General features: G+C 44.5%; 1 protein-coding gene across 2 annotated transcripts in view; it reads right to left on the bottom strand.

Annotated features, from left to right (window-relative positions):
- Nucleotides 1-27,464, bottom strand: part of LOC119397123 (RNA transcription, translation and transport factor protein-like) — a 48,074-nt gene that overhangs the window by 8,089 nt on the left and 12,521 nt on the right. The window contains exons 3-4 of one of the 2 annotated variants that reach the window (XM_037664563.2): nucleotides 20,173-20,272; nucleotides 4,038-4,127 (exon numbers count right to left, since the gene is read on the bottom strand). In XM_037664563.2, coding sequence (XP_037520491.2) covers nucleotides 4,038-4,127; nucleotides 20,173-20,272 — 190 coding nt within the window. The remainder of the gene's footprint in view (nucleotides 1-4,037; nucleotides 4,128-20,172; nucleotides 20,273-27,464) is intronic. The other variant, XM_049416717.1, reaches the window with a different exon arrangement.

The following is a 27,464-nucleotide window of genomic DNA, read 5'->3' as shown; positions in this document are numbered from 1 at the left end:
GCCATGAAAGCCTCAAATGCAACAGATAAAATAGAGCTGGCGGAGCTTTCGAAGTTAATCAATAGGCGTAAAGTAGCCGACTTAAGAAAGTACAAGGCTCAAGGCTATGAAGACAAAACTGTGCATAGGCAAAAATCAGATGTATGCATTAAGGGACAAGGAAGGCTAGGTCACAACCAATATGGATAGAATAGTTGAGGTAGCGGAAGAGTTCTACAGAGATCTGTACAGCAGCCGAGACAGTCAGGATGATAACGTAAGAAGCAGTAATAGCCCAGAGGAATCTGACATCCCGCCAGTATTGACAGGAGAAGCAAAGAAAGCCCTAAAGGGAATGCAAAGAGGCAAAGCAGCTGGTGAGGATCAGGTAACATCAGACCTATTGAAAGGCGGTGGAGAGATTACGTTAGAAAAACTGGCCACCCTGTATACGATACGAAGTGCCTCTCGACGGGGAGGATACCAGAATCTTGGAAGAATGCCAACATCATCTCAATCCATAAGAAAGGGGATGTCAAGGACCTGAAAAAATACAGGCCCATCAACTTACTGTCCGTTGTCTACAAGCTATTTACAAAAGTAATTGCTAAAAATTAATACGACATTAGAGTTCAATCAACCAAGGGACCAGGCAGGATTTCGTACAGGCTTCTCAACAATAGACCATATTCATACTATCAATCAGGTGATAGAGAAATGCGCGGAATACAACCAACCCCTATACATAGCCTTCATAGATTACGAGAAGGCATTTGATTCGGTGGAGACATCAGCAGTCATGCGGGCACTGCGGAATCAGGGCATCGACGAAGCCTATGTAAACATAATAGAAGAAATCTACAGCGGATCCACAGCCACTATAGTCCTCCATAAAGAAAGCGACAGAATCCGAATAAAGAAGGGCGTACGGCAGGGAGACACGATCTCTCCAATGTTATTCACCGCGTGTTTACAGGAGGTTTCCAGGGGCCTAGACTGGGAAGAATTAGGGATAGGAGTTAATGGAGAGTATCTCAGTAATCTGCGATTTGCTGATGACATTGCATTGATGAGTAACGCAGGAGACGAATTACAGCTCATGATTACTGAACTGGATACGGAAAGTAGAAGAGTAGGTCTGAAAATTAATATGCATAAAACTAAAGTAATGTGGAACAATCTTGGCAGAGAACAGCGCTTTGTGATAGGTGGCGAGACACTGGAAGTTGTAAAGGAGTACATCTACTTAGGACAGGTAGTAACTGCGGAGCCGAACCATGAGAGTGTAATAACTAGAAGAATAAGGATGGGATGGGGCTCATTCGGCAAGCATTATCAAATCATGAATGGTAATCTACCACTATCCCTCAAGAGGAAGGTATATAACAGCTGCATCTTACTGGTACTTACCTACGGAGCAGAAACCTGGGGACTTACAAAGAGGGTTCAACTTAAATTGAGGACGACGGCAACAAGGACTTCTCATGCTAATCTTCTCATGCATAAAGTTTCGCACCTACACCTTCACCTCAACACAGTTAATTGGATACGTGAATTCTTGACCGATCGCCTTCAATTTGTTTCCACCGACTTTTTTCCCTCGTCACTATCGTCTGTCTTATCTGGTGTGCCGCAAGGCTCTGCACTTGGACCGCTACTCTTCCTATAGATATTAATGACTTGCCATTTAACGTATCATCTAATATACGCCTTTTTACGGATGACTGTGTTTTGTACCGACCAATAACAAATTCTGTAGACTCTTCCACTCTCCAGGATGACCTCCTCCAAATCCAGGCATGGTGCAACCAATGGTGCATGTCCCTTAACATCAGTAAGTGCTCCCACGTGTCCTTTCATCGCCACCGTAACTATGTAGCACCTTCTTACTCCCTTAACAACAACATCTTAACTCAATGCAAGATATTCAAATACCTAGGTGTACATATCTCTAGTGATCTGTCCTGGACCTATCGTACTCAACAATTAACTAATTTCTGCAATCGCTTACTAGGTTATCTACGCTGTAACTTATCATCAGCATCCCCTGTAGTCAAACTAGGTACTTGCATATAAAACGTTGATCCAATCTAAACTAGAATATGCCTGTACTATTTATGACAACCATCAAGTTAATATCACTAAGTACCTTGAATCGGTCCAGAACCGCACTCCAAGGTTCATTCTTTCTGATTATTCGTAAATAACCAGTGTATCTGCCCTAAAATCACAGCTATGCCTTCCCTCCCTTTCTTCTTGCCGAAAGAGTGCTTGCCTAATATTATCTTTTAGGTTTTTCCATTCTCTGCCTCCAGGAAACAAAATCATCGTTCCTGCACATCGATCTTCTCACCACTCACACCGAAATGCTGTGTATCTGCCACGTGCCCATTTGACTACCTATCAACGTTCATTTTTCCTGCATAATGCCAGGGAATGGAACGCCCTCCCTTCAGAAATTGCCCTCATCACCGACATTACTCATTTCAAAGCTGCCATTGAAGACCATCTTTCAAGTCATGAAATCTAACCTGACCCGCCAGTTTTTGTCCGCCCACCCCTCATGTAATGTCCCATGTGGGACCTTTGAGATATTATGAATATAAATGAATAAAATAAATGATACACAAAACAGACCGGCAAAAGAAACCATGCACATCTCAAGAGTCAATAACAAACGTATCAAGCAACTGACTGTTTTGGCTTTCACAGTGACCGCAAGGTGACTTTGCACACAGTTGCGAGACCAATCTTAAGTTATGCCAAAATTGTCAAAGCACTTGAAGCGAAACGCTCGGGGACTGCAGATGAAAAGAGGAAGGCACTATATTAAAGAAAATATATCTTATTTTCGAGTATATCTAAGAAAGCAGGCCAATCTTCATATTTTTTTCCTAAAGTTCAGTGTCACATGACCTGCTTCAGAGCCCAAAATTGAGGGCAGCTTTTCCCGTGTAACAGGAGTCAACTGCATTTGGTGGTAATAAAGTTCACTTTGGTTAACCGAGGTTTTTCGAAACTGAGGCCAGTGTGCCAGAGTAACTAGGGTACAAAAGTCACCAATGCGGCACTCTGGTAATCCACTTTTAAGAAAGGTAAAAGCACACACACACACACACAAGTGCTACTTCCAACAAGTTTACTTTTGCGATCCCATCCCTACCAATAGCATCACATAATCTGATCACAGAAGTCTGGAGCCACTAAGAGTTAACTATTGCAATAATTCTTTGCCTCAATATCCTGTACCCACAGTGCTTGCGATTCGCTTGCTACACAAGCTGCGAAAATGTTTACATGGCTAGAAGTGGAGGCCTGCCTTCTCCAACAGTAACCACATGCATAGAAGTACAGTGTGCACATGGCAAAGACTCCATATTCCGTTTCATATATCCGGTGCACGGAAGCTGGCGAGGCTTCTTGCATTCACACTAAGAAATAGTTCAATGTTTTTACCACGTTTTGTTCTTGTACTGAGTAATAAACAAAGATGCAACAGTGTTGAAAGTTGGGCTAGTTGGTACGGCAGCATGTTGGTGTACAGCGCGAGGAACGACGAAGACCGAAAGAACAGAAGGGACACGGACGAGCGCTGACTCGCAACTGAAAAGATTTATTGAAAAACACATGTATGTAAAAGCAGAAAACATACAACACTGCGCAGAAGCGTGAAAAAACCGTTGGAAAGAGTAACAGCGAATCACCTAACGGCACACGTGCTGAGAAGAGATTCGGTCTTCGTCGTTCCTCGCGCTGTACACCAACATGCTGCCAAAACAAAGATGCCTTGTGCCTTAGAAATAAACAAACACCATTATCTGTACTGTTGCAATATGTTCTGGATCACTTAGCGTCTCTTTGTTTTCGTATTGTGACCTCAGCGATTATTTCAGCTAGTGCGTAGCTGGAGTCAATCGTGGAGGCCACGTTTGCAACGATCAAATCCGAGCGTGAGATGCATGGGCTTCCACATTTTCGTGACCGAACTTCTTAAATAGCTTCCACAGTGTTGAACCTGATGCATGAAACGTAAAATAAGCAATTGTCCAGACACTCACAGTCCAAGTCATCCAGAGGGTTTGCATGCACCATCTTGGGGGCACCTGTGTCCTGCTCGGCCTTCTTGCTGGCCTCCACGTACTTGTCCGCTGCAAACAACAAAGCAGTGCACTTGGCATGCATACATAGAGTGACTAGCTCCCCTATTTCTTTCTCGTTTACTCGTGGCCCTGCAACACTTTTTTCAGCTTGGTCAAAACGTTGCCAAATAATATCAACTATTTTCCACAGCAACGCACAGGCATGACCATGTTTGATCACGTGATCGTGACTGCCCTCGGGCGAGGGAAGCGGCCGTGGCCATCCCACACAAGCATGTTGCAGCAGGGGTAAGCACGACACATGCTTGGGCAGCAAAACATAGTTCCATATGTAATTGCCTAAAATTTGACAAGGCTCAGATATTTGCATTTATTTGGCACGTAGTATGCCTCAGCGATATGTGAAAACATGTATTCTATTTCGCATTTACATCATATGCCTTTAATTGTAGTATCGGCAACCACCAGTAACTGTGGTTACAAATCGACATGGCAGTACACATGCAAACACGACCACCTGCTTCGATCCGAACTTGCGCTTGCTACTTGCCCAATGTCCTGACAGCAATAAACAAACGGTGAAATCGGCTATCGCTTTGTGTCATCTCACACTGGTAATAAAGCATTAGGTACGTTTTGTTTTTATTATTGAGATCAGCTGTTCATTCAGCGACGCCTGCCAAGCCTTGTCTGTGAGGATTTAAAGGGGCCGACAACTGGCCAGAACGGGTGAATAGATCCTGGTGGAAATGAAAAGGCCGTGAATTATAGTGACAGATCCCAGAATACTTTTCGCGATCTGAGTAGGATTTATATTTTTAAATTGCGTTTAAAAGTAACAAACACCGGTATGTCGCGTAGCCTAGCGCGAACGCCATGAACCAGACGTATGCAGTCTTAAGCACTTTGTTGTGTGTAGTCTAATGCTTTTACACGCACCAGAACGAGGGCTGAAAATTTGAATATGTATGTTATTGTCAATTCCCGTTTGTTTCTAAGGTAAAAGAAGTAAAGCATGAGATGCGGCACTGCTTTCGTGACTTCCAGTGAAACGGAGGCTGGGGCGCATGCGCGCGGCGTCCGGCGGCGTTTCCCGCGTAGCTCGACTCTCGTCTGCTCTCGTCGTATCGGACTTTTGAAGAGTAGCACGCGAGTTCACGCTGCTGCTCGCAAAATGTCATCGACTTACTGTTCTGTGGAGGATTGCTACCACTTCATGAACAGCACTGCTGGTATATCCTACCACTTGTTTCGTTTTCGAAGGCTTAGCTTGGCTTGGCATGACTAAAACGTGATAAAGCGACCTGTGTACGGCCAAAGTACTTCTATAGAAGCCCCCAAAAAACGCTATAACTATTGTAAAATAATTTAATAGGCTAGAAAGCAGTAGTCGCGGCACCGCAGGCTTTGCAAGCGTAACATTGCCTTTTCATACTTAGGGCATAACTTGTCACCACTGCTGGCGTATAATCGCTATCGCGCTCACCTCTCACTGTTTGCAGCATGTGATATTAAGACTGCATAATCGCTGCAGATCGAAAAACTCTGATTACAAATGTTTTACGGCGTTCTCCGCGTTACCACTCCGTGATTAGAAGCTCTGACTGGCAAGCTTCCCATTGCACTCAAGAAAACGGGTACCACAAAAGTTGGTTGTCGGTCCCTTTAAGAGTAGATCTTGGAAACAGTGCAAAATAACGATCCCTACATTGCTCTCGAAGCTCCAGGACACAAATATAAAGCAAATACCAGCACAGGTGTTGCACTTACGTGCCATGCAGCACATGATGACGACGTGATAAAATCAAGGCGGAAGGAACCCATTTCAACGGTTGCCACAATGTCGTATTTTTTCAGGTGCTGCCGTATGCTCGCTTTTACTCACCCAATGAACGCGTGCAGACACTATGGGGACACTAAGCAGACAGCACGGCGCAGATGAAGACATACTGAGCAGTGCTGGTCAAGGCCACGTTCCGGGGACTCCAAGGCTACGGTGCCAGTGGCACAATTTGATGATTTTAATTGCACGAACCAGCTGCGGAAAATTGTCTATGGTGCAGTGCAGTACGCAGCCTGGAATTTACAATTAATTTTCAAAGCCAGCTAGAAATCGCTTGCTCGTCTCTCGACAAATGATGACATAATAAAAAATGATCGCTTCATAAACACAAAGCCCATGGCAATTGGTTGATATCAGCATCGTGAGTTACACAGTTACTGCAGCCATTGCAGGGTGCCGCGACGTGCCAGCGCTGCACTCTATAGTGCTAGAATTGCAAACAGTACAGAATTACACCAGCACATTCGCAATCACACTGAAAGTAAGCCGCGTGTTAAAGGGACACTAAAGAGAAACAATGAATCAGTTTAGATGGATAAATGGTACTCTGAGAACTCTAATGCCGTTAATTTCGCCATCATAGGTTTATTAATAGAAGAGAAAATCTAGTTCAAAGTTTAATTTTTAAATTTCGCGCCGAAACCTCCCCGCATGATGTCACGGATTTCAAAGTGTATTTATCGTATTTTGGTGCCACTGGCTCAACAAAATTACCCCAAACTTGGTATGCTATGTGTATGGCCCCCTCAGAGGACAATGTACTTCATTTTTACCGATCAGGAACTACGTAGTCCCTAGTAGGCGCTGTCAAAACATGTGACGTCACGGCGAATGGTGCGGAAATTTCAAGGTGGCGTCACCACCCACATTTTGTTATTGCGCGTTTTCACGCTTACTAAACGTCTTCTCGCAGCACGCGTGGTGTTTTTGCATTGTGAAAGAGTGCTTTACTAATATGAGAAAAATCGTTTTGCTCTTTAGTGTCCCTTTAAGGGCATGACACGCGCCAATGGACAGACGTAGCTTCTTGCCCTCTTGTCAATCCCTCCTTGTGTAGCGTTCAGCACACTCATAGATACGAAAGGAGAGAGAAAGCACTTTAAGTGTGCAACAAATCCCTCAAATGTAAACATTTCGACAGAAGTCTGTCTGGCTGGGTAGAAGAATTAAGAAGTCACCCCTGAAGAAGTCACCCCTGAAGAAGAGACCAAGCCGGTCTCGAAACGTCGGGTTTCCTCCAAGAATTTGTGGCTGGAGGTATTTCAACTTCTTAACAAATCCCTCGCATCCGTTTGTACTTGACGGATTCCAAAAATCCTAGCGGCAATTGTTTTGTAAGGCGATCAACTCGTTTAATGAATTCATTCGATGATTGCTTATAAAAGTGTTGCAGGGCCCCTTTAAAGGTGTGCAGTTATAAATGTATGATGCATGCATTAACCCACTGTCACCACAGTGGCTGACACATTCAACACATAGAATTAAATAGTAGCAACATTTAATCATTCGATTTATGCCTCAGATCAGCCAGTGTACGCTGATGCTAGGTGTACGAATAAACAGAATCTCAACTCTCCGGATTTGCAATGCTTTTTTTCTGTCAGGCACTACCTAATGAAGCCCAATGATGGTGTGATGAGGTGCCCTGATACCACTGAGAAGACGACGAAGTGGCGCCGAAAACGCGCAAGCATGCGCACTATAATAGGAGTATTCACCCATCTTGAAGATGCCTCCCTGCACGTGCCTGCGTGGCGTGGAAAAAAAAAAAAAAAAAAAGAAGAAGAAGAAGAAAAGGAACAGGCCACCTCAGCCAATCAGACGGAGCCAGAAGCTCGAGCAGAGAAGACGCGTTGGCCTGGTCGGACGTCAGCGCTCGGGAGGCCAACATCTGTCGGAAGGACCTGGTCGAGCGTCAACGCCCGAGGGACCTCGCAACGACACATCTTCGGCCCCGGCGCCCAGCGGACGCAGAGGAGCCTGCGACATCCTGCCTGGCTCTTCTCGTACAAGATCCACAACGCAGCCACGACCGCCAAATCAAGGCCCTTAGCGTGAGTGCGGCGTTTCTTTGAACTCTTTGCTAAAGACGCTTGGCGTGTTCATTGTCTTGTTGTGCTTTGTATTTGTGTTATATTTGTGTATTTTTATGTCAGAATATATGTTTGTGTGCCGTGCCAGATGCCTCCTCTTCGTTGTGGCCCTCACGAGCGTCTCTGACATCACGCATTAAACCTGCTCCCCGAACCAATATTGTAACAGATGGCAAGTGAGCTTCGACCGTCGTTGTAGCTCAATTGCTAGAGCAACGGACATGTAAATTGGCAGTTGTGGGTTCGGTTCCCATCAACAGCAAGTGTCCAGTTTGATTCCGTTTATGACATAAAATTACTGCACTTTAAAGGTAAACACCTTTGACAGACCTCTTGACTGGCTGGGTAAAAACAATATATGAGGACGACTCTCCAGTAGACCTGTGCGCTGGTCAGAAATTGCCGGCAGCGGCGCGCCGGTGTTTCCAGCTCCGGCGGCGGCGTGTGAATGGCGCAAGGTTCAACAGATTGGCAGCGGCATGGCACAGAAAGGGGGGAGAAGGGGTGGGGAAGGTTAGATTAGGGAGTTGGGGTGGGGGAATAACTCAGGGTTCGTACAGGTTTCCAAAGGAAAAATTCAAGGATTTTCAAGGACTTTCCAGGACCTCTCACAAGTTTTTCAAGGACTCAAAGCGGCATGCAAAGTTACAATTTTTGTACTGGAAAATTTCCAAAATGAAAAATTTTATTGCACTTACAATAAATAAATCCGTATCACAAGAACAACAAAAATGCCTAGTCCTGATAACTTTCTGAAAAACCAAAAAGACGCGTACCATCAAGGAAAAAAGCAAGGACAGGACAGAAAGGGCGTCACTCGCAACTAACTTTATTCCCAGAACATCAGCATCATATATAACCACAGCGACCCTGCGCGCGCACATCGCCTCACAAGCTCGTCAAAAACCCGCGATAACAAGATTAACTAATCGAAAAATGAATCGATGAAACTAAATTCACCCCCACGCAGAGCAACAGATGTGTCACTAACACAGCATTCTTTCTTCTTTCTAATATAGTATGCTTCCATAATTTCACGCGCTAAGACATCGTTACTCTTTCCAAGAACGGAAACACTGGCAAACCCAGGCTCACACTTGCAGGAACCACAATGCACAGGCAAATGTGCTGAAAGTTTATTTTTCACCGAAAGTTCGTGCTCCCTCATCCTGTCGTTTATGCACCGGCCTGTTTGGCCGATATATACCCTACCGCAACTAAGCGGGATCTCGTACACCACGCCAACCGAGCAGGCGACAAAGGGCCTTGCGTGCCTCTTCCCACACGGGGAGGGCCTCGGTGCAGAAGAAATGCGTGGGCACAGGCTAGCCAACTTGCGGGGCGCCGAGAACACCAAGGGTACCTTGTACCTGTTGGCCACATTCTTAAGGTTGTGAGCAACCTTGTGCACATATGGCATAATCATGGGCCTTTTTTCCATCGGCTGCCTATTTCTTCTCGATCCCTTCAGTTTCTGAAGGAGGGTTTCCGAGACTGCAACAACGACAGAACCAGGGTGGCCGGCTGAATACAGCCTCGTGACCTGATTATTGAAACTTTCCTGCATTCGATGAGGACAAGATTTCACTAGCGCTCCTTCCAGGCACATGGAAGCAACGGCCCTCTTGACTCAGTAAATGTATTGATATAACCTGATAACTTCTCAAGATCACGACATGCAATGGACGCTTACAACGTAAAAGAGGTCGAGGTTTTTGCAGTATAATCTTCAAGTTCACCAGACATATTCAAAACGTCCAGTGTAGCATTATTTCACTCATATAAAGATAAATAAATGTATGTTATAATGGTGTTAATAATGATTAACCTGCATTGCTTGGAAAGCCCATATGGAAAATATACGGAAAACATATGGATTCCGTACGAAACATATGGAATTATGGTACTGGCATACGGAACGCTTTCAGTATGGATGTGCACTCGCGCTGAATTACTGTTTCCGAAAAGGGGAGTTTGTCAGGTCGGAGCCGATCTACCCCATTACGGAGGTCGCATTGCTCAGGAAATTCAAGGACTTTCAAGGACCGGAAAAAATTCCAGGACTTTCAAGGGCCTTGAAAACGGATTTTTCAAATTCAAGGGTTTTCAAGGATTTCAAGGACCTGTACGCACCCTGTAACTAGTCCCTTGAACTTAGAAAAAAAAATGCAACAACTGTGGAAGCGGGTGCGCCTTTTTTCTGGAGAGCCACGTCGTCTTTGCTGTGAAGATCTTGTCCGTTGGAAGAACCAAATAATCCAACGCTTTGTTCGCTGTCTTTACTTCTACATTTATTTATAGTTTATTTATAGAAATTTATTTTGGGGCTGGTATAGAGGGCCTGATTTCCCTTTATGTATGTTCGTGCATCTGTTGGTATGTGTGCATATAATATTAACAATTTGGACTTGTTCATGTAGCGTTATGAATCCATAATGGAAAAAGCACAACTTGAACGCATAGACTACACAGATTGCGCAGCTGGTGTAGCATGCGACTCCACTGAGTTGTGCAAGGCATTTAATTGCCGAAACTGGCCGATGTGGTAATGAAAGGTTCAGGGAGCATGACAGTAATGTCACAAAAGCCCAAGGAGGCCTTGTTGCTCAACAAAGTCAAGACTGTACCGGTAAGCCAATCTTCCAAGAAGCGGAAATAGTAAGCAAGCATAAGGACAAACATGTGGACGAGATAATAGAAGCTCAAATGATTCAGAGGTTAGGTGATCAATGCGTTAGTTCAGTGTCTATCATGTTATCTAATAAAGAGTTACTATTCTTGCAACTGGTGTTTCCAAGTTGATGGGAAGTGTTTATCTGCTTCTGACATGCGCAATCAAGTGGCTGACTCCCTACATAGTACTATATGTGAAAAAACAGCTCCAATAAATTGTTGTAAGTCAGTGCGGTCATGTGTTTCCATTCTATGTCCTGATCGTTTACTTGTGCTGTTGGATTCATAGTGTATATACAGGGTGTTTCAAGAAATGTGTACAAAAATCCTCAAAAATCAGGAAATTGCGATATTTGCTAGCTGCTTTCACAAATGCTTTTTCTGTAGCGTCAGGCATCTTAAGATGGTTAAAGACATCATTTGGGACAGTAATTACGAAAGTTAAATTAATTAACTTTTTAACTAGTGGATTTAGGCGGTTATGTCAAATGTGAGAATTGAAGTTTTTCACACGAAGAACCCATCGCAGCCTTTAGATATAGAAAAAGTGGCCTGTAGTGATTACTGTGGCATAACGAAATTCAACCAAATTCAGCAGGGGTAGACGTTTCGCTGGATTACGATCCGCCTCTTTCTTGACACCCCTGGGCATGCGCTCTCCCCTGGTGGAAAAGTCGCGAAACGTCGCTTCATCTCGGAGGCATCGCTTCTGACAACACCGGTTGTTCCGGGCTCTACCAAACCCCTACCAAAATGGCAGAGGACAGCACAGGAAAGTGAAAGACGTGGATTGTCAGAAAGAAACACCACTTGACAATGGTGGGTTAGAAGTTCCTAGAAGAAGGAATCAACACTCATTGGTTTTCGTTGTGTGTGTACCATATCAAATGGATTCAAGAGCCCCCCTTTGAAACATTTAAACCTCCTGGCTGGAGTGTATAAAACTTGTGAATAAGGTATGACTGCATATTTTCTGCCTCTTGGCAACCAGAAGTTTTACTGAAGTATGTAAAGTTTGAGGTCATCGAAGTTGTGTCCTGCTGCATTACGATACTGTGCCACTTGTTTTGCTAATTTTTCCACCGTGTAGTTTAATCTACCATTAACAAGCAGTCCCGTTTCGCCAATGTATCGTTTGTGACAACATGAACATTCAATCATACAGACAACGTTTGAACTACTGGATGCAAAGTTAGATTTTATATGATGGACGTAATCACTTCCGGTGCTTTTAACTATCACGTCATCTTGAAGGTGTTTGCAAGTCTTGCAGCTTGGATGAGAACAAGCTGTTATGTGGGCAGTAGAATAAAGGTTTACTTTTTCATGCACTAACATGTCCTTAAAATTCCTATTGTGGCAATACATGACCTTTGGTACTTCGGGAAATGCTTTTCTAAGGCGCTAGGTGCTTGCTATTATTGAATAATACTGGCGGAGGATATCATTTATGTTTATGGATATTATTTATGGCCTCAAACATTTTTGCCTCCATCGAAAATGCAGCCGCCGTGGCCGGGATTCGATCCCACGACTTTCGGGTCAGCAGTCGAGTGCCATAACCACTAGACCACAACACATGCTGTGGAATGCAACAAATGTGATGGGTGAGTAGGTTACATGACTAAAACTCATGTAACACCATCTAACTAGTCATGGGACTAAAATAACGTAACATCTTTGTAACTAGTCACGTGACTAAAATCACGTATCATGTAACTTGTCATGTGACTAAATAACGCAACAATATGTAACATCTAGTCATGTGGCTAAAAATCACAACATTACGTGTCTAGTCACGTGGCTAAATTCACGTAACTAGTCACGTGACTAAACTACTTAACTAGTCAAGTGACTAAAATCACATAAAATCACGAATAGCTAGTCACATGACTAAAATCACGAAACACCACGTAACATCTAGTCACGTGACATGTTACCACCATAAACCACGTAACCATCATGTGACTAAAATCACGTAGCAGCTAGTCACATGACATGTTCCTGCCAAAAACACGTAAGAGCTAGTCACGTGACTAAAACCACGTAACACAATGCGACAATTAGTCAAGTAACTAAAATCACGTAACTTTAGTCACGTGACTAAGATCCCGTAACAGCTACTCACGTGACATGTTCCTGCCAAAAACCACATAACTAGTCACATGACTGAAAAATCACGGAACAGCTATCCCGTGACCTGTTTTTCGTGGAAACCATGTAACACTTTCACGTGACATGCTCCCGCCAAAACCACGTATTAGCTAGTCACGTGACTAAAACCACGTATTTTACTTATTTATTTACATGTTCTGCAGGCCTATACTTAGGCCCAAGCAGGAGGGGCAACGAAAAAAGGAAGTTGCACAATGTCACAGCACTTATCAGACAACTTAAGAACAGGTTATCCAGCTTATGCCATCTGGCCAACAAACCTAAGCGCAAGCCAATCACATCATGTCAGGTTAAGCACACGCGTAAGTTTGTTCCTTGTTCTTTGGGGTAGTTTATGCAATTCCGCTCTCTTGTGGCAAGGTGTATCACGGGCAGACTGGTCGATGTTTGAATATTTGCCTCAGAGAACACTACGGTGCCATAAAAAACTCTACGACTTTTAATTTGGCCGCCCACTGCCGCAGATGCAAATGTGAACCCTTGTTTCAAGAAACAGCCGTGATGTACAAAAATAAAGATCAAACAAGCCGAGAGATAATCGAAGCTTATCACATGCACGTGGATGCCGCTCGTTGTGTCAGCCAAACTTCTATCGCACTGCATAAAAAAGAAATAGAATTTTTGAATGGCTTGTTCCCGTGCTTTTTTTGTTTATGTGGCAATCACCATGTGACTTCAACACATTTTTGTTTGTACACAAAATAAATTTTTCAGCTGAGAGTCAGGGCTCGTGTCGTCCGTTTCTCATCCTTTGTGCCGCGCTGCACGTTTACCCGAAGATGTTAATATACCAACACTCCCAGATTGGCGTATTAGTTCAGTACATTTCTTCTTCAAGGGCCACCTTTCCCATTTTTAACCAAGTTCTTCATAACCCAGCCTATTTGGCAGCGACAATAGCTCTGTGTGAATGCTAAGCAAGAGTAGCGACGAAGACGAGCAATGACATGACCTTCAGAGGCAAGCTAACTATTGACGACCTGGCTGCAACGTAGTTGTCACTGAAGAAACACTGTAAAAGTTGAAGGACATTATCCAGGTACATATTAGCTTATATGGCAGGGTATGCTGTCTACGCCACCTTGACGAAACTCAAGAGTGAGAAATGCAGAGAAGCACTGACAGTGAATAAAGAAATTTCAGTTCGTGTTGCAGAGAAGCACTGTGACCTCGTCAGAGCAATGAATTGAGGCGGTCTCCTGCATTCAGCGCTGTTTGTCGTCAATGCTGTTGCACATAATTATGCAGTCGTGGAGCAATTGTCAAAAGAAGTGCTTTTAAAGTTCTCAAACCAGTGCCAAGTGGTTACAGACCTCAATGTGGAGCTCCTAACCAATGGCGAGTCGTAATATTTTCATAACCGGAACGATGGACACGCTAGAGAGCTGGCTCTGAAGCAGGTGTTACGGTGCAGCACGAATCTTAAACATTTTTTTTTCAGCAAAATGGATTATTACATTTTAGAGGCTGAATTGAAATCAAGGAAGAGAAAGCTGGAAGCACTCAGCTAGAAATAGATCTGGAAGTTCCTTTGGCTCTGCTGTGAATAATATTATTGAGACAAGATGCCATTAGTCTCCTGTTCTCATTTATAAAGCACGCTCGTGACCTGGTATTATATTTCTTCTGGTTTATTTATTACCTGCCCACGGTTTCCCTACCACTGGCAAGCGCATCTCAACATGGGAAATGTGTGGAGAATTTTCACACTACAAGTTAACCTTGTAGTTTTACTAAACGTCGAACGTTAGCTTGTTTCTATGAATCATTTTTTTGTTTTTCATTCGAACTTCCCTTAATGTTTTATGCAAAGATCATTCTCTTCGAGGTGTGACTACTAATTCAGACTCTTTTGTGGTCGATATATCAGTCAGTCGCGAATTTCTGCTTCCTAGAGGATCTATAACCAAGAACAGAATACAAAAATTATTCAAAGTTTCTGGGCATTTGATATACCTATTTCTGCTTACTACCGAGCTGAAATACAGGCATAAGCTCAGTAAAACTGTGTTTACGAGTTTACTATTCCCAATAGTAAGCATACTTATTTTACTGTACACAAAAGAAAAAAAGATGTCAAAATATGTGAGGTTCTTCTGACCGTTAATATTTGCATGCAATTCCTTCAATCTGGGGAAATGAATTATTACGCGCAAAACAGGAACACTGACGAAAGAAAAGACACTGGCAAGCACACAGCAGACGTTACTATGCTAGCTTTTACTGCTTGGTAGCGAGCCGCTGCCGCCGCTGCTTCATGACGTCATGGCAGCAGTCTTCAGAAGTGTAGAGGGTGTTGTCAAAAAGCCAACCTCCTCCGACACTCCCTTCCCTTTTTCTGAGGCCAGTAGCAAGAGTATTCTTGCAGTGCTTCCAGACTATAGTTTGCGCACGCGCTGGGTTGCCTGGAAGGTGGAGATCCCCTTAAATCACCCTGCGTGAGGCCTGCCGTCAATTTCTCATAAAACAGTGAGAAAACACCCCGCCCGCCTTTCATAAGGAGCACGAAGGGACGCCACGGAGGGAGGGCTTCGTCGCTCGAGGGGTGCAGTCACTGGTGCGCGCGCTATCTCGAGGCATCAGGAGACGGCTCGTAAACATGCTGCACTCTCAACACTTACTTCATGTTTAGAGAACTGGCAGCACAAAAATTGCTTCGTTCCCTGGAGCGGCCATATTCCTTTAAACAAGCGTTTTGTTGAGTTACGCAAGATCGGATTCAAAAGAGTTAGCTGCTAGCCTCACTTTGTATAACAATACAATTTGTTGGTATCGATTTTATCGCTTCGCCTTTAAGCGAAGGAGGAATAAACTTTATTAGGAGAAACCAGCAGGTTTAGGTGGCCGGGCCTAGGCCTCCCATGAGTGGACGTCAAGGGCTTGCCTCGCCACCGCCTCACAGGCGTGCTGGGTCACCCAAGTTTGTTCGTCGAGAGCGGAGCTCTGTAGAGCCTCGCGCAGCCTCGACGAAAGGGGGTTGGTGGTAGTGTGTCTGTACTGTGCCGGGCACTCCCACAGCATGTGCGGAAGCATAGCCGGGTGAGTGCCACAGCACCAGCAGTTGCGGGTAGTGTACATGTCCGGGTATATGAGGTGGAGGCGGGCAGGGGAGGGATACGTGTTTGTTTGTAGTAGACGCAGAGTGGTGGCCTGTGCCCAGCTGAGTTTGGGGTGAGGTGGGGGGGAAAGGCTCGGCGTCTGAGGTAAAAGGTCTTAATGAGATCATTGTAGGTAGTCGGGTTGTCCCTAAGTGTCCATCTTGTCTCCAGTAGCTCCGGTGCTGTTGGCATGGCCTCGCGCAATGTAGTGGGTGACCTCTTTTTTTTGCTGTATTTTTTTTTACCGTTAGCTATTGATCCTGGAAAGGAAGGGGCAGACGCGTAACATGGCGTAGCCACTTCGCAGTGGGCCTTCCGATACCAGGGCCGTCAGCGACAGGCCCGCTACTTACAGCTGCGCATATTAAAACTGAATTGCAGCTGCTCCGATCAGGAGGCACACAACAGATGACATCTAAAAAAAAGCAAGCAAAAAATTCGAATTGGGACCCTGGCACTCACAAGCTCAAAAGGGCAGAGCCTTTTAGCGGGTATTTACCGCAAAAGCGATTACAAACCCGGATGTGCTGGTGGAAGGAACTACGAAAAAGCTCTTCTGGATGAAGATTCATGGATAAACATTTGAGGAAAACTGCCAATGCGTTCCCACCATTCACATGCTCTTCCATGGATGCGAAGCATGGAAAATTCTACATCTTTCCATATGTCTATTGTTAGTGTTCCCAGATTTCATTCCACGATGTCCAGAAAAAGAAGTGACAGACATTTTAGCTGCACACATGTAGTTATTACTGAGCATTGCTTTAATTATACATGCCATGCGACACTTGAAACGAGCTATACCAGCAGTGTTTCTAGAACAAACAACGTCGAATCACCGCCACACCTTCGCACTAGTGATTGGCCGAGATGTCACGAGCCTCTGCAGAAAGCGCATTTTGCCGTTGGGCCGACTTGGACAACAGAAGCTGCGTCGGCACTGTGCATGGCACCGTGGCTTACTCGGGACGCATGCTGTTTATTCAGCGGGATAATTCTTGGTCCGTGGTTGTGACTTTGGCGGCCCCAAGATCAGCTGCACATGTTTTGACGTGCTGGCGGTGCACGATTGCCAGTGATAGATGCCCCCAAACCCAGACTCTGACGCAGTGTGGCGCGATTTCCATCGATATTATCAGGATGGCGCAGTAAATCTGGCGCACTTTGGCGCAGTTGTCGCAGGGGTGGAATCACTGGATTAAAAGTGGACTAACCATGAACCAACTGTATCAGGTGACAAAACTATTCAAGGAAGAAATTTCTCTGTCATGCAGGGCTATAGAAGGCACGCTTACACAACTATGGCTTTTTTGTCAATGCCAAAAAGCTTCCATAATTTCTCTGGTAGCCTGATCCGCATGCACAAAAATACACAAAGTGTCCGCAAGTATCGCTGTACACCCATGTTCCTTACAATGTCTAGCCAGATGTGAATAAGGATTGCCTACTAGTGAGCGTTTATGTTCCAGTAATCTGGAACATATCGTGCTGAATCCACTCATTATGTTTAAAAGAGCCATACTCGCCCAAATGTCAGTCCTTCTGTAGTTACGCTACATCCATGACCACGTAACAGCTAGTCACGTGACCAAAATCACGTAACATCATATAGCATCTAGTCCCGTGAATAAAATCACATGACAACATGTAACTAGCCACGTGATTAATCACATAACATCAAGTAACAGCTAGTCACGTGACTAAAATCACTTAACTGGTCACGCATCATTTTCCCGCCAAGAACCACGTCACAGCTAGCCACGTGACATGTTCCTGCCAAAACCACGTGCATAGTGAGGCGAAGCGACCGAAACTGGAGAAGGATAGCCAAGCCTAACCATGCTTAGTAATACTAGCAAAAACTTAGCGTCTCAGCAATAGCTTGGCATCACTAGCAAAAACTTATAAAAAGCTAGGTCAAGCACTAGCCCCGCTGCTGGTTCTAGCCTTGCTCCACTAGTGCAAGCTGCACTTTTTTTTACTTCCTCATGTTGAGAATTAGACCCTGAAAGGGGCCATGACACACAATTTTCGATCGTAATCTGTGTTATGTGGATTAATCCTTGTGCATTCGCAAATAAGCTGGCGAAATTTTAGCGCATTTGGTTGAGTACTTAATTTATAGTCGAATATTTTTATAAATACGCGAGTGGCCCAAGAATCAGGCCACACTGGTGCACTCGCGAGCCGTGACGTAACAAGCACCTAGCTGTGCAAGCGTCTGCATTGCGGCGAACGATATTGCTCCGTGGTTAGCTGCACGTGATAACGTAGAAGACGACGGCTCCGTTTCGTGCCGCACATGACGTCACACGTGCCATTGCAAAATGACGGTCGCCGGCGGTGGTTGGGGTTTACAGCCGGCGACTTCTAGGGATTGTTTTGCACTGAAATATTCCTTTACGGCCCACTTTTGAAATTTGTATAGGCACAATAGACCCTCTACTTCTAGCTTTCGCTGGAAACCACATATCTTTGGGTGACTGTGTCATGGCCCCTTTAATAATATCAGCCATCTATTGCCATCAAACTTGTCCTGATTTTCAGTTTTGATGTGGATTGAATTGGATACGAATTGGACTAGCGCCAGTATGGGCAGCCAGTCAGTGAATATCCACCATGTACAGTCAACATCATCGTATACAAAAAGGGATGGCAATAAACACTGCGTGTAGAGCCGGTCATTGAGTTGAGTCAGCAGCACGATCAGTCGCTTCAATTAGAACTCTTTTTGGTATCTAGCTCACACAAAGCATTTTTCTTCAACTCTGGCTGCATGAGGACAGCAGATACCTCTTGAGATGCACTGGTAGATATCAGATGAGCATCAGCAGCTTCACGTTTTGTGCATGGCAGAGACAGAAATAAAGAAAAAAATTTGGAGGACACTAGAGATTTGTCTTCAAGAGTAGAATGCAATAGCAGAATCGGGCCCCGTTTGCATCACCTTCTCAATAGCTAGCCTAGCTTCGCTTCTCAGTGGACACCGTACAGAAAGAAAAGGAAGATCTGTGCACGTAACACTGGCTGTTTTAAACTATCCTAGAATGCCTACTGCAAGTGCAGTTGCGAAGGGCCCCTTCCACCATAATTCTTCCTTTTGCAAATTGGCCAAGTACCCACTATGCATCCGTAAGGCAACACATGCAGCTGCACAATCCACCTCCTCTGCCGTTTCTGTAGGGTTTTGGTAGGGGCCGGGACAACCAGTATCGTCAGAAGGAAAGCCTCCGAGATAAACAGATGTTTTGTGACTTTTCTGCTAGGGAAAGGGCACATGCACAGTGGCATCGTGAAAAAGGTGGATTGGTTAATGCTGTTGCTCATAATGATGATTAATTATGCCCGTGTGCTTTGTGACTGGCGGGCCTTCAAACCAGCCGCCACTCGTTGCGCAACTGACTTGTTTTGACGCCTGATGCGATTCTACGCTTCTGCCACGCAATATCCAATGTGTTAAGGACAGTCCTTGCGCTACATGAGATTCATAGAGGATTTTTTTCTGAAACAGTGTCAAGAACTGGCATGGTGTTAGAACACCTGCTTGCCAACCAAGAGTCCTGGGTTCGATTCTCACTTGAACAGTAAATTTTGATCATTTATTTATTTGCATCTATCTCAAGTTTTTGCTCACGGACAATGCTGATGTTTTGCTCACAACCAACGACACTGGACTTTCTGCGAAACGAGCTCTTTAATGCTACTGCGTTAAAAATGCAGCATGAGTTCAGCATAAAGTTGTGAGGAGGTAAGCTCAGGGGGAGGCAGTGTAAAACACGAGAGGGCAGCCATCACTGAGTAGCAACATGCGTTTATAATGTTCGCAGTGTGGTAATGAGTTCCGTGCAAGTCATACAAAGCAGAATATGTGCACTCACACTGGTGTGCTGCTTTAAAAACAGGCAGTTTGACATATGAATGCTGATCTATCATAGAATGCAGGTCACACAGGCAATATTAGACAGAATTATTCACACCTTTGAGTAAACATATTTGATTGATATACAAAATTTCAAGTATTTGCACAGCCCCACAATTTATCTGAAAGATGATGCTTGCTGCATCTTCTTTCACTTATTTTTGTGGTAATTGTCTTTTGTGAAGCCGAGAGAAGTAATGTTTGAAGCATGATATCTACGTGAATTCCTCAAAGTGACCAATTTTTCAAGAAATGACTTTTTTTCAAAAAATTTAGCGACAGGTGCACTTACGGTCATCCGAGTACTCCAGGTGCACAGCCAAGCCAAGCAGCCAGTCTAGCACGGTCTTTGTGTCCGAACTCTTGTGCGGGCAGCCCAAGTCTTGCAGGTACTGCACGGTCATGAAAGACATAGTTGTGTTGCGTTAGACAGCAATTCTGCAGCTACTCCTAAACAGTTGCAATGGCTACCAGCAATGACAACTCTTTTAATCTGATACAACCTATAGCGAACAACATCCCTTTTCACACTATGCAAGGCTAACGCAGAAACATTTCCTGCTACATCAATAGAGCTCCAAGTTTTCAGATAAATCAGAAAAAATCCAATAAACACTCGCCGGTAAAATTTTTGACAATTCGGATTTATCCGATAAGCTCAGACTTTAACGGCCAATATGACCCTGTTCCATTCTTTATCGAAAGGGCATGTTCTAAGCAAGCATTAATACATCGGCCGGTTTGGCCAATATAAACTTTACCTCATGTCAACAGTATCCCGTAGACCGCACCCATCGCACATTTAACAAAGGGCTTGTCTTGCATGGAGTGAGACGTCAACATATGTAGGGCCCCTGGGAGCACGAGACAAGATCTTGATATAACGGTGCCCTCGCAACACTGGGGCACGCCAGATGACATCGAATATATGGACCTCGTAAGGTATGCTTGCGTGCATTACAACAAGCTTTAAAGTTGTAATACGCACAAATGTAGGTGTTTTGTATTCGAGTATTTGTGCTTGTGCATATATGTGTTTGTGCATTCGAACCTTCCAGGCAACAAAATGCTGGGTGTGTTCTGATGTTTTAATGTTCAGATATCATTTTGTTTAAGATACTGGAGTACTGAGAATAATACAAAATAAAACTATGGATTTTAGAGAATTGGAGATTTGCGAAAGATAAATTCTGATAAATGTTGAATTTCTGCCAAAAAAGGAACTCCGAAAAACACCCTCTGAATTTCAAGAAAAATAAACTCCGAAAACACGGAGCCCTGTACAACAGGTCTTTCTATGCAAAGAAGTATGTTACGAAACATTGCTTGTGCCTAGTAATTCTGTCTTGATAAGCAACCACCACTGAATAAGGGGTTCGTATTACAGTTTCCATATGGGCCTAAAAAGTGTTTTCACATCATAACCGTGCAGTTACATTCAAGAATGATGGTGTGTCAATGTGAACCACAAAAAAAATCTTAATCCGAGTTTGTTGACTCCTTCCTGAATGGACGATCTTTCTTGGATGAAGTGCAACGATTTATAATGATAAATATATACATCTGCAATACAATATGCACATTAGATTTCTTCTACAGGGAATGATGTGACTAAATTACTGCGCCCACAGTTCTAGATATGAATCTGAGCTACAAGGAACACTACAGAGCCTTTCCGGAACACTGCTGCAGATGCCACAATGTGCGATTGTGTGGTGACATATATAGGGTTCCTTTTTTATACAACACAGATTTTTTATAAAAATGCTACGACAGTCAGGCCCCTGTCATCTTCGCAAACGAAATCAATGCCAAGGTGGGAAAATTTTGTCACACCTAAAGGTATACTGAAATAAGCAATTGACAAAAAATGAATTAATTTTTAAATTATTACCTTGAGGGCCCATGGAAGGGTTGTAGGACGTGACAATTTATGACAAGCCATTTTTTAAAAATCGCGAATAATGCCCGTAATTTCAGATAGTAATCATCGAAATTACTCGATGATTACTCAAGCGAAAAGCTCATGCGACAATTATTTAAAAAAGGTGCGTTGTAGCAGAATAGGGTCAGGAAAAACAGCAAGTCCCAAATGGACGACTTATTCTTTGCTTTTGATACTTATCTGTTTCTTGCACGCTGTACCCAAGAAAACTGCAATTTCCACTGTACAGCTTAAAACTACCGTAAAAACCGGAATGTAGGTCGAATTAAAAAAAAAATGCGATGAAAAGTCGACCCTCATCTTATATACCGGTCATTGGCAGAAAAAAATGTGGAAGTCTCGCAACAATGGGAAGCTGAAGTCAGAAGCCTCCATTGCCATCGTGAGCATCAGCAGCGACGGACTGGCGGCACCACTGGGCAACGCCATTTTGCTTTTTCTTCTGTCAAGTGTGGCTGCTTCGGTTATCCGCTGATTTTATTTTTCTGTTTCCTTCAGAAATGAGTGGTAGCCGACGGCAGTTTACGATAAGCTTTAAGGAAAAAGTTATCGAGTATGCCGAAGTGTACGGCAACCTGGCGGCACAACGGGAATTCAGTGCATCGGAGAAAAGCGTCCGATACTGGAGGAGCCAAACGCAGCGCATCACATCCTGCAGCAACCAAAGAAAAACTTCGTTTCGTGGACGGACTGCAGTGCACCATGAACTGGAAACGCTACTCGCCGAGTTCGTCCGGGAGCTGTGTGCAAGGTTGCTACCCGTGACGGCGGAGTGCATCCACGTGAAAGCTCTCGAGATAGCGCGCGACTCTGGGCTCACGAGGGCGCAATTCAAGGGCTCGCCATTGTGGGTGCGCCGATTTATGAAGCGGAAGGGCTTTGCGCTGCGGCGGCGTACTTCCGTGTGCCAGAAACTGCCCGAAGATTTCAATCACAAGCTGTCGAGTATCAGCGCTTCATCATACAGCTTCGTCGACAGCGTTGCTACATGATGGGACACATGTGCAACATTGATGATGCTATATGTTGTTTAATGGCGCAAGGGCCACTGATGGCCAAAGAGCGCCAGGAAATGGTGTAGGATGGGAACAATGATGATGTTTAGTGGCTGTATAAGGGCCTAAAATTCTGCGCACTAAAGGTGCGTAAAACATATATGTATTAAAATCATGAAAGTGGAGTGAAGCGTGCATGGTGAAGATGAGTTCTAGGTGATCGTGACGCTAAAATATAGAAGTGTTGTATTAGCACGGATGCCTCGTCAGCGCCCTTGGTCCCAAGGGCCAGGAGGCAGGTGCTCTCTTTTGATGTAGTATCCGCAGCAGCAGCCTCCCTTAGGAGGCTGTGCTACCGCTCACCTGCGTAGATTACACGAAAAGTTTTGTAACGTCCTTTAAAAATGCATTCTGCATCATATTTAAAAAGAGGTTCTCCACCTATGAACATCGCTGGATGAAGGGGTTGTTGCTTGAACGCCAGTGGGAAGTGTTTTTTTTCTGTAAGCGTCTAGCTCAGAGCATTCAAGGAGTATGTGATGTACGGTAAGTGGATGACCACATCTGTCACAGCTGGGTGGGTCACCACCGGATAAAAGGTGTGTGTGTGTGTGCTGTACATGTGCAACGTTGACGAAACTCCGATCTGGTTTGATATGCCCTCGAACACGACTGTGACCGCTAAAGGATCAAAGCAAGTCAAGCTCTTGGCAATGGGCATTGAGCATTCGTGATTTACAGTGATGCTCGTGTGCACAGCCGATGGAAGAAGCTGCCCCCTTATATCATTTTCAAGAGAAAAGGGCTACCGAAAGAAGACTTTCCTCGGGATGTGATTGTGAGAGCGAACGAAAAAGGGTTCGTGAACGAGTCCCTCATGCTCGAATGGATCCGGCTCGTGTGGAATCGGTGACCCCGTGCGCTTTTTCAGCGACCAAGCATGTTGGTCCTCGACTCATTTCGAGGCCACCTCACAGCCGATGTAAAGGGAGCCCTGTCCGATGGCAAGATGGATCTTGTCGTGATCAATGGGGGATTAACATCAATCCTCCAGCCACTGGACGTAGTGCTCAACAAACCCTTTAAAGATCGCGTGCACGAGCTCTACAATGAGTGGATGCTGGGCGACAATCCCAAGACCCCCGCTGGCCGCCCAAGACGTCCACCTCTCGCGAACGTTTGTGGCTGGGTGTTGTCAGCATGGAAATCTCTCCCGGAAGAGATGGTGCGCAAGTCTTTTCGCAAATGCTGTATCAGCAATGCATTGGATGGAACGGAGGACAATGCACTCTGGGACGTTACTAGTGACAAGCAGGCGTCGTCCGACTCAAGTTCGGACGAGTCTGAGTGACAGCAGTTAGTGGCCTTCTGGCATCTAACTACATATCAGTGTCCAAATAAAAAGAAATGTCACCACAGTGCAGCTGGTTGTGTCGCGTATTTATCAAGGTAAGGGTGCGCCGCGATACTTTGCGTTTTTTTTTAATTTCTTTTTTGGGGATTCAAAGTTTGGGGGGTCGACCTATATTCCGGTCCGACCTATATCCCGGTTTTTATGGTAGGCGGCAGCCACAGCAGCGCTGCTTCTTGCAGACAAGAGAACGAGTTCTTTGCACTTCTTTCAAGTTTAACAAAGAAACGGATAAGCCCTACACACCAAACGAAAAGATAAGCGATCTAATTGGGCATTTGAGACGGCTTGCCATTTTTCCTGACCATGTTCTGCTGCGACGCACATTTTTCCAAAGTTCGTCCTGTGAGCTTCCGGCCTGATGCAACAGGGCTGATGGATCTCCTGTGCTCCCGGGGCGCTCCCTTTCGGTATTGCCTCGATCGGGGCCTTGAATTTTGTTGGTTATTATCTCAAATTACGTGTCTTTTGCGATTTTTTTAAGGTGTTCATGCTATAAAATGTCACACCCTACAACTCTTCCATATAAACAATGGCTGCTAAAGTTAATAATTAAAAAGTTAAATAACGAGTTTTTTCAATTACTCATTTTAATGTAACGTTAGGTGCAGCAAAGTTTCTCCTCCTCAGTGCAGTGTTCGTTTGCGAAGATGACAGTCACAGCATTTTTATAAAAACCTGTATTGTCTGAAAAAAAAAAAAACACCCTGTACATTGACTGCCTGACTCAACCTTCACCGCCACTGTTTCTGCAACAGCAAGGTGGCAGGGCTAGGTACCATTTTCCATGTATTAATTCAGGATTACAGCCACTTGCTGAGTATTTTTTATACTGTCAATGGCTCGCACAACACAAGTTATGTTTTAATGCATGAGCATTACGAGCCATTGAAAGCTTAAGCATGAAAAGCATGTCTGAGTTGTTCACCTGTGCTAGCAAGGAGCAAGTCTAGAAGGAGATGTATTATAGACATGCGTAGAATCAGTGCATATGATAACACCTACATTATTTATTAGTACCAGTTAAGCAACAAGTAGTCATTACACTGCATTAGCAATCAATGGTACTAATTAATAAAACAGATTATTCATACTTATAGTTGAAAGACATCAAATCAAAGGTTTAGAAAATATGACAATTATACTGATTAGTTAATATCATTAATAATTATAATTGTTCAATTGTTCCAATGAACAAATTTGATTGGAGGGTAAAGCTGTAATGTATGAAATTAAAGCAAGAAATGTTGAATGTGGTGTGTCTTACAGTGATGCTACTGAGGACTTCTGATTTAGAGCAATTTATGGAGTATAGCCCTCGGTGTAGGCATTGCGATGGTAGAGCGGACTTAGTCCACATGGTTTGGAGCTGTCCTAACTTTGATGAGCCAGACAGATGCAGAGAGCCCTGGGAGTCCTTGCTACTCAACGAAGAGGAAAATGCTCAACGGCAAGTCATCGGTCTCGCCCTAACCGCCGCCACGTCCCAAGGGATCCCGGTCGACGGTTAGGGAGGATGAGTGTGGGTTTAGGCTGACGCCTCTACCCCGTCATCTATTTGACGGGTGCCAATAAAGTTACTTCTCTCTCTGGAGCAGCAAAATTTTCATTTTGGAGCACTTCGGAGCAGCAAAAATTTCCATCTTGGAGCACTTTGGAGCAGGTAATTTTGCATCTGTAAGCAATCTGGAGCAGCTAATTTCACATCTTGAAGTACAGTGGAAAAGCAAGTTGCATTTACATTCAAGCACTTGACTAATTATTATGGGACTCTTATGAAGAGCTAGAAATATTTTGATTCATTGCAAATTTCATGGAGAAAATCATCTCAGGAGTACTCCATATTTCACTTGATAACGTAAAAATAAGGGCGTCATGCAGTCAAGTGTTCTGGAATAACCTCTTCAGCGATTATTTTCGACACTAGCAAATAAACAGAAAACTAGATCAACAAAATTGTACTTTATGAAATAGCACTCTAAATTCATCTACGTGGTTTTCAGCAGAAGTCCTAGACAAATGCCGCAACATACAGCAGTGCCTCAATGCTAAAGAGTGACACTGTCCCTAATGCATTCCCGAAGGCCAAAGAAGCCAGGTATTGTTTCTTCTCAATCAACTGTATTGCGGGGCACAACATGACATCACTAAGCTAGCCTCAAAAAACCAACCTCCTCCGACACTCCCTTCCCTCTTTCTGAGGCCTCCACATGCTGAAGCAAGAGCATTCTCGTATTGCTTATAGACCATCGTTTGAGCATGCGTTTGGTTGCCTTGAAGATGGAAATCCGCTTCAAGTCGAGCTTCCGCAAAAGTGTTCGAGAGTGCGTTCAATGGGGAACTTCGTGCCATAACAAACTTCGTTTTCCTTTTACAGCAAAACTGTACAAGGTTAGGGCATTTTGTTTGTATGCCGAAAGCTCCCTAGTGCCCTCTAGGGAGCATTGCAAAGAAAGAAAAACTCGCAGGGTTCCTTATGCATTCGCCTAAGACGACTCGAAAGCGAAAGCCATCTTCTTTTTCTTTACACTCGATGTATTGATCCTCCCCTGCCCCCCTCTGAAAGCTTTGTGCATCTAACGTTGTTTTACACTGCCTCCATGATCGGAGGCATTGCAAGCTTTCTGCACCTCACAAGTGATCGGCGTACCAACCACGAAGGCAGTGCAAAGCGACTATGTCATGTGATAATGTCATCATGTGACGTCACGGTGTATGACATCATGACGACGTCACAAGTTTTGGCATCTATGACTTCATGATGACATCATGTGATGATTTTTTGTATTACTCGTGTTGACGCCATCGCCGCCGACGGCCAATGAGCTATCCAAGGCTTTCGCATTATTATTGTGTATTGAACATTAACAGCCTGGCCTTCAATAAGCTGGTCTTACATACCAAAATGGCCTCCACCATCACACCTCTGTGCCGTGCGCTAAACGGCTTCACTGGTCGTCCACCTCAGAGTGTGGAATGGCTCCTCATTTTTTTTTCATTGCAATAGCAATTCTATGGACACCCTAGATGAGTTTTTGCCGTCACCGTCATTTTCCGTGTAAAGTCCAAATTGATAAAATCACCCCATGCATCGTATGTTCTCCCCGCGTGTGCTGGCGATGAACGTGGCTCAAACGGAGATGAAATGAGCCGGCCGTCTCCATTGCGTGAAGACGGCCGTGCAACGAGGCTTGCCGTCGATTGCTCATCAAACAGACGAAACGCCCAGCCCG

This window comes from Rhipicephalus sanguineus, chromosome 6 (genome assembly GCF_013339695.2).
Source record: "Rhipicephalus sanguineus isolate Rsan-2018 chromosome 6, BIME_Rsan_1.4, whole genome shotgun sequence".
Lineage (NCBI taxonomy): Eukaryota > Metazoa > Arthropoda > Arachnida > Ixodida > Ixodidae > Rhipicephalus > Rhipicephalus sanguineus.
Note: the sequence above shows the minus strand (reverse complement) of the source record. Positions and strands in the feature narration are given on the sequence as shown.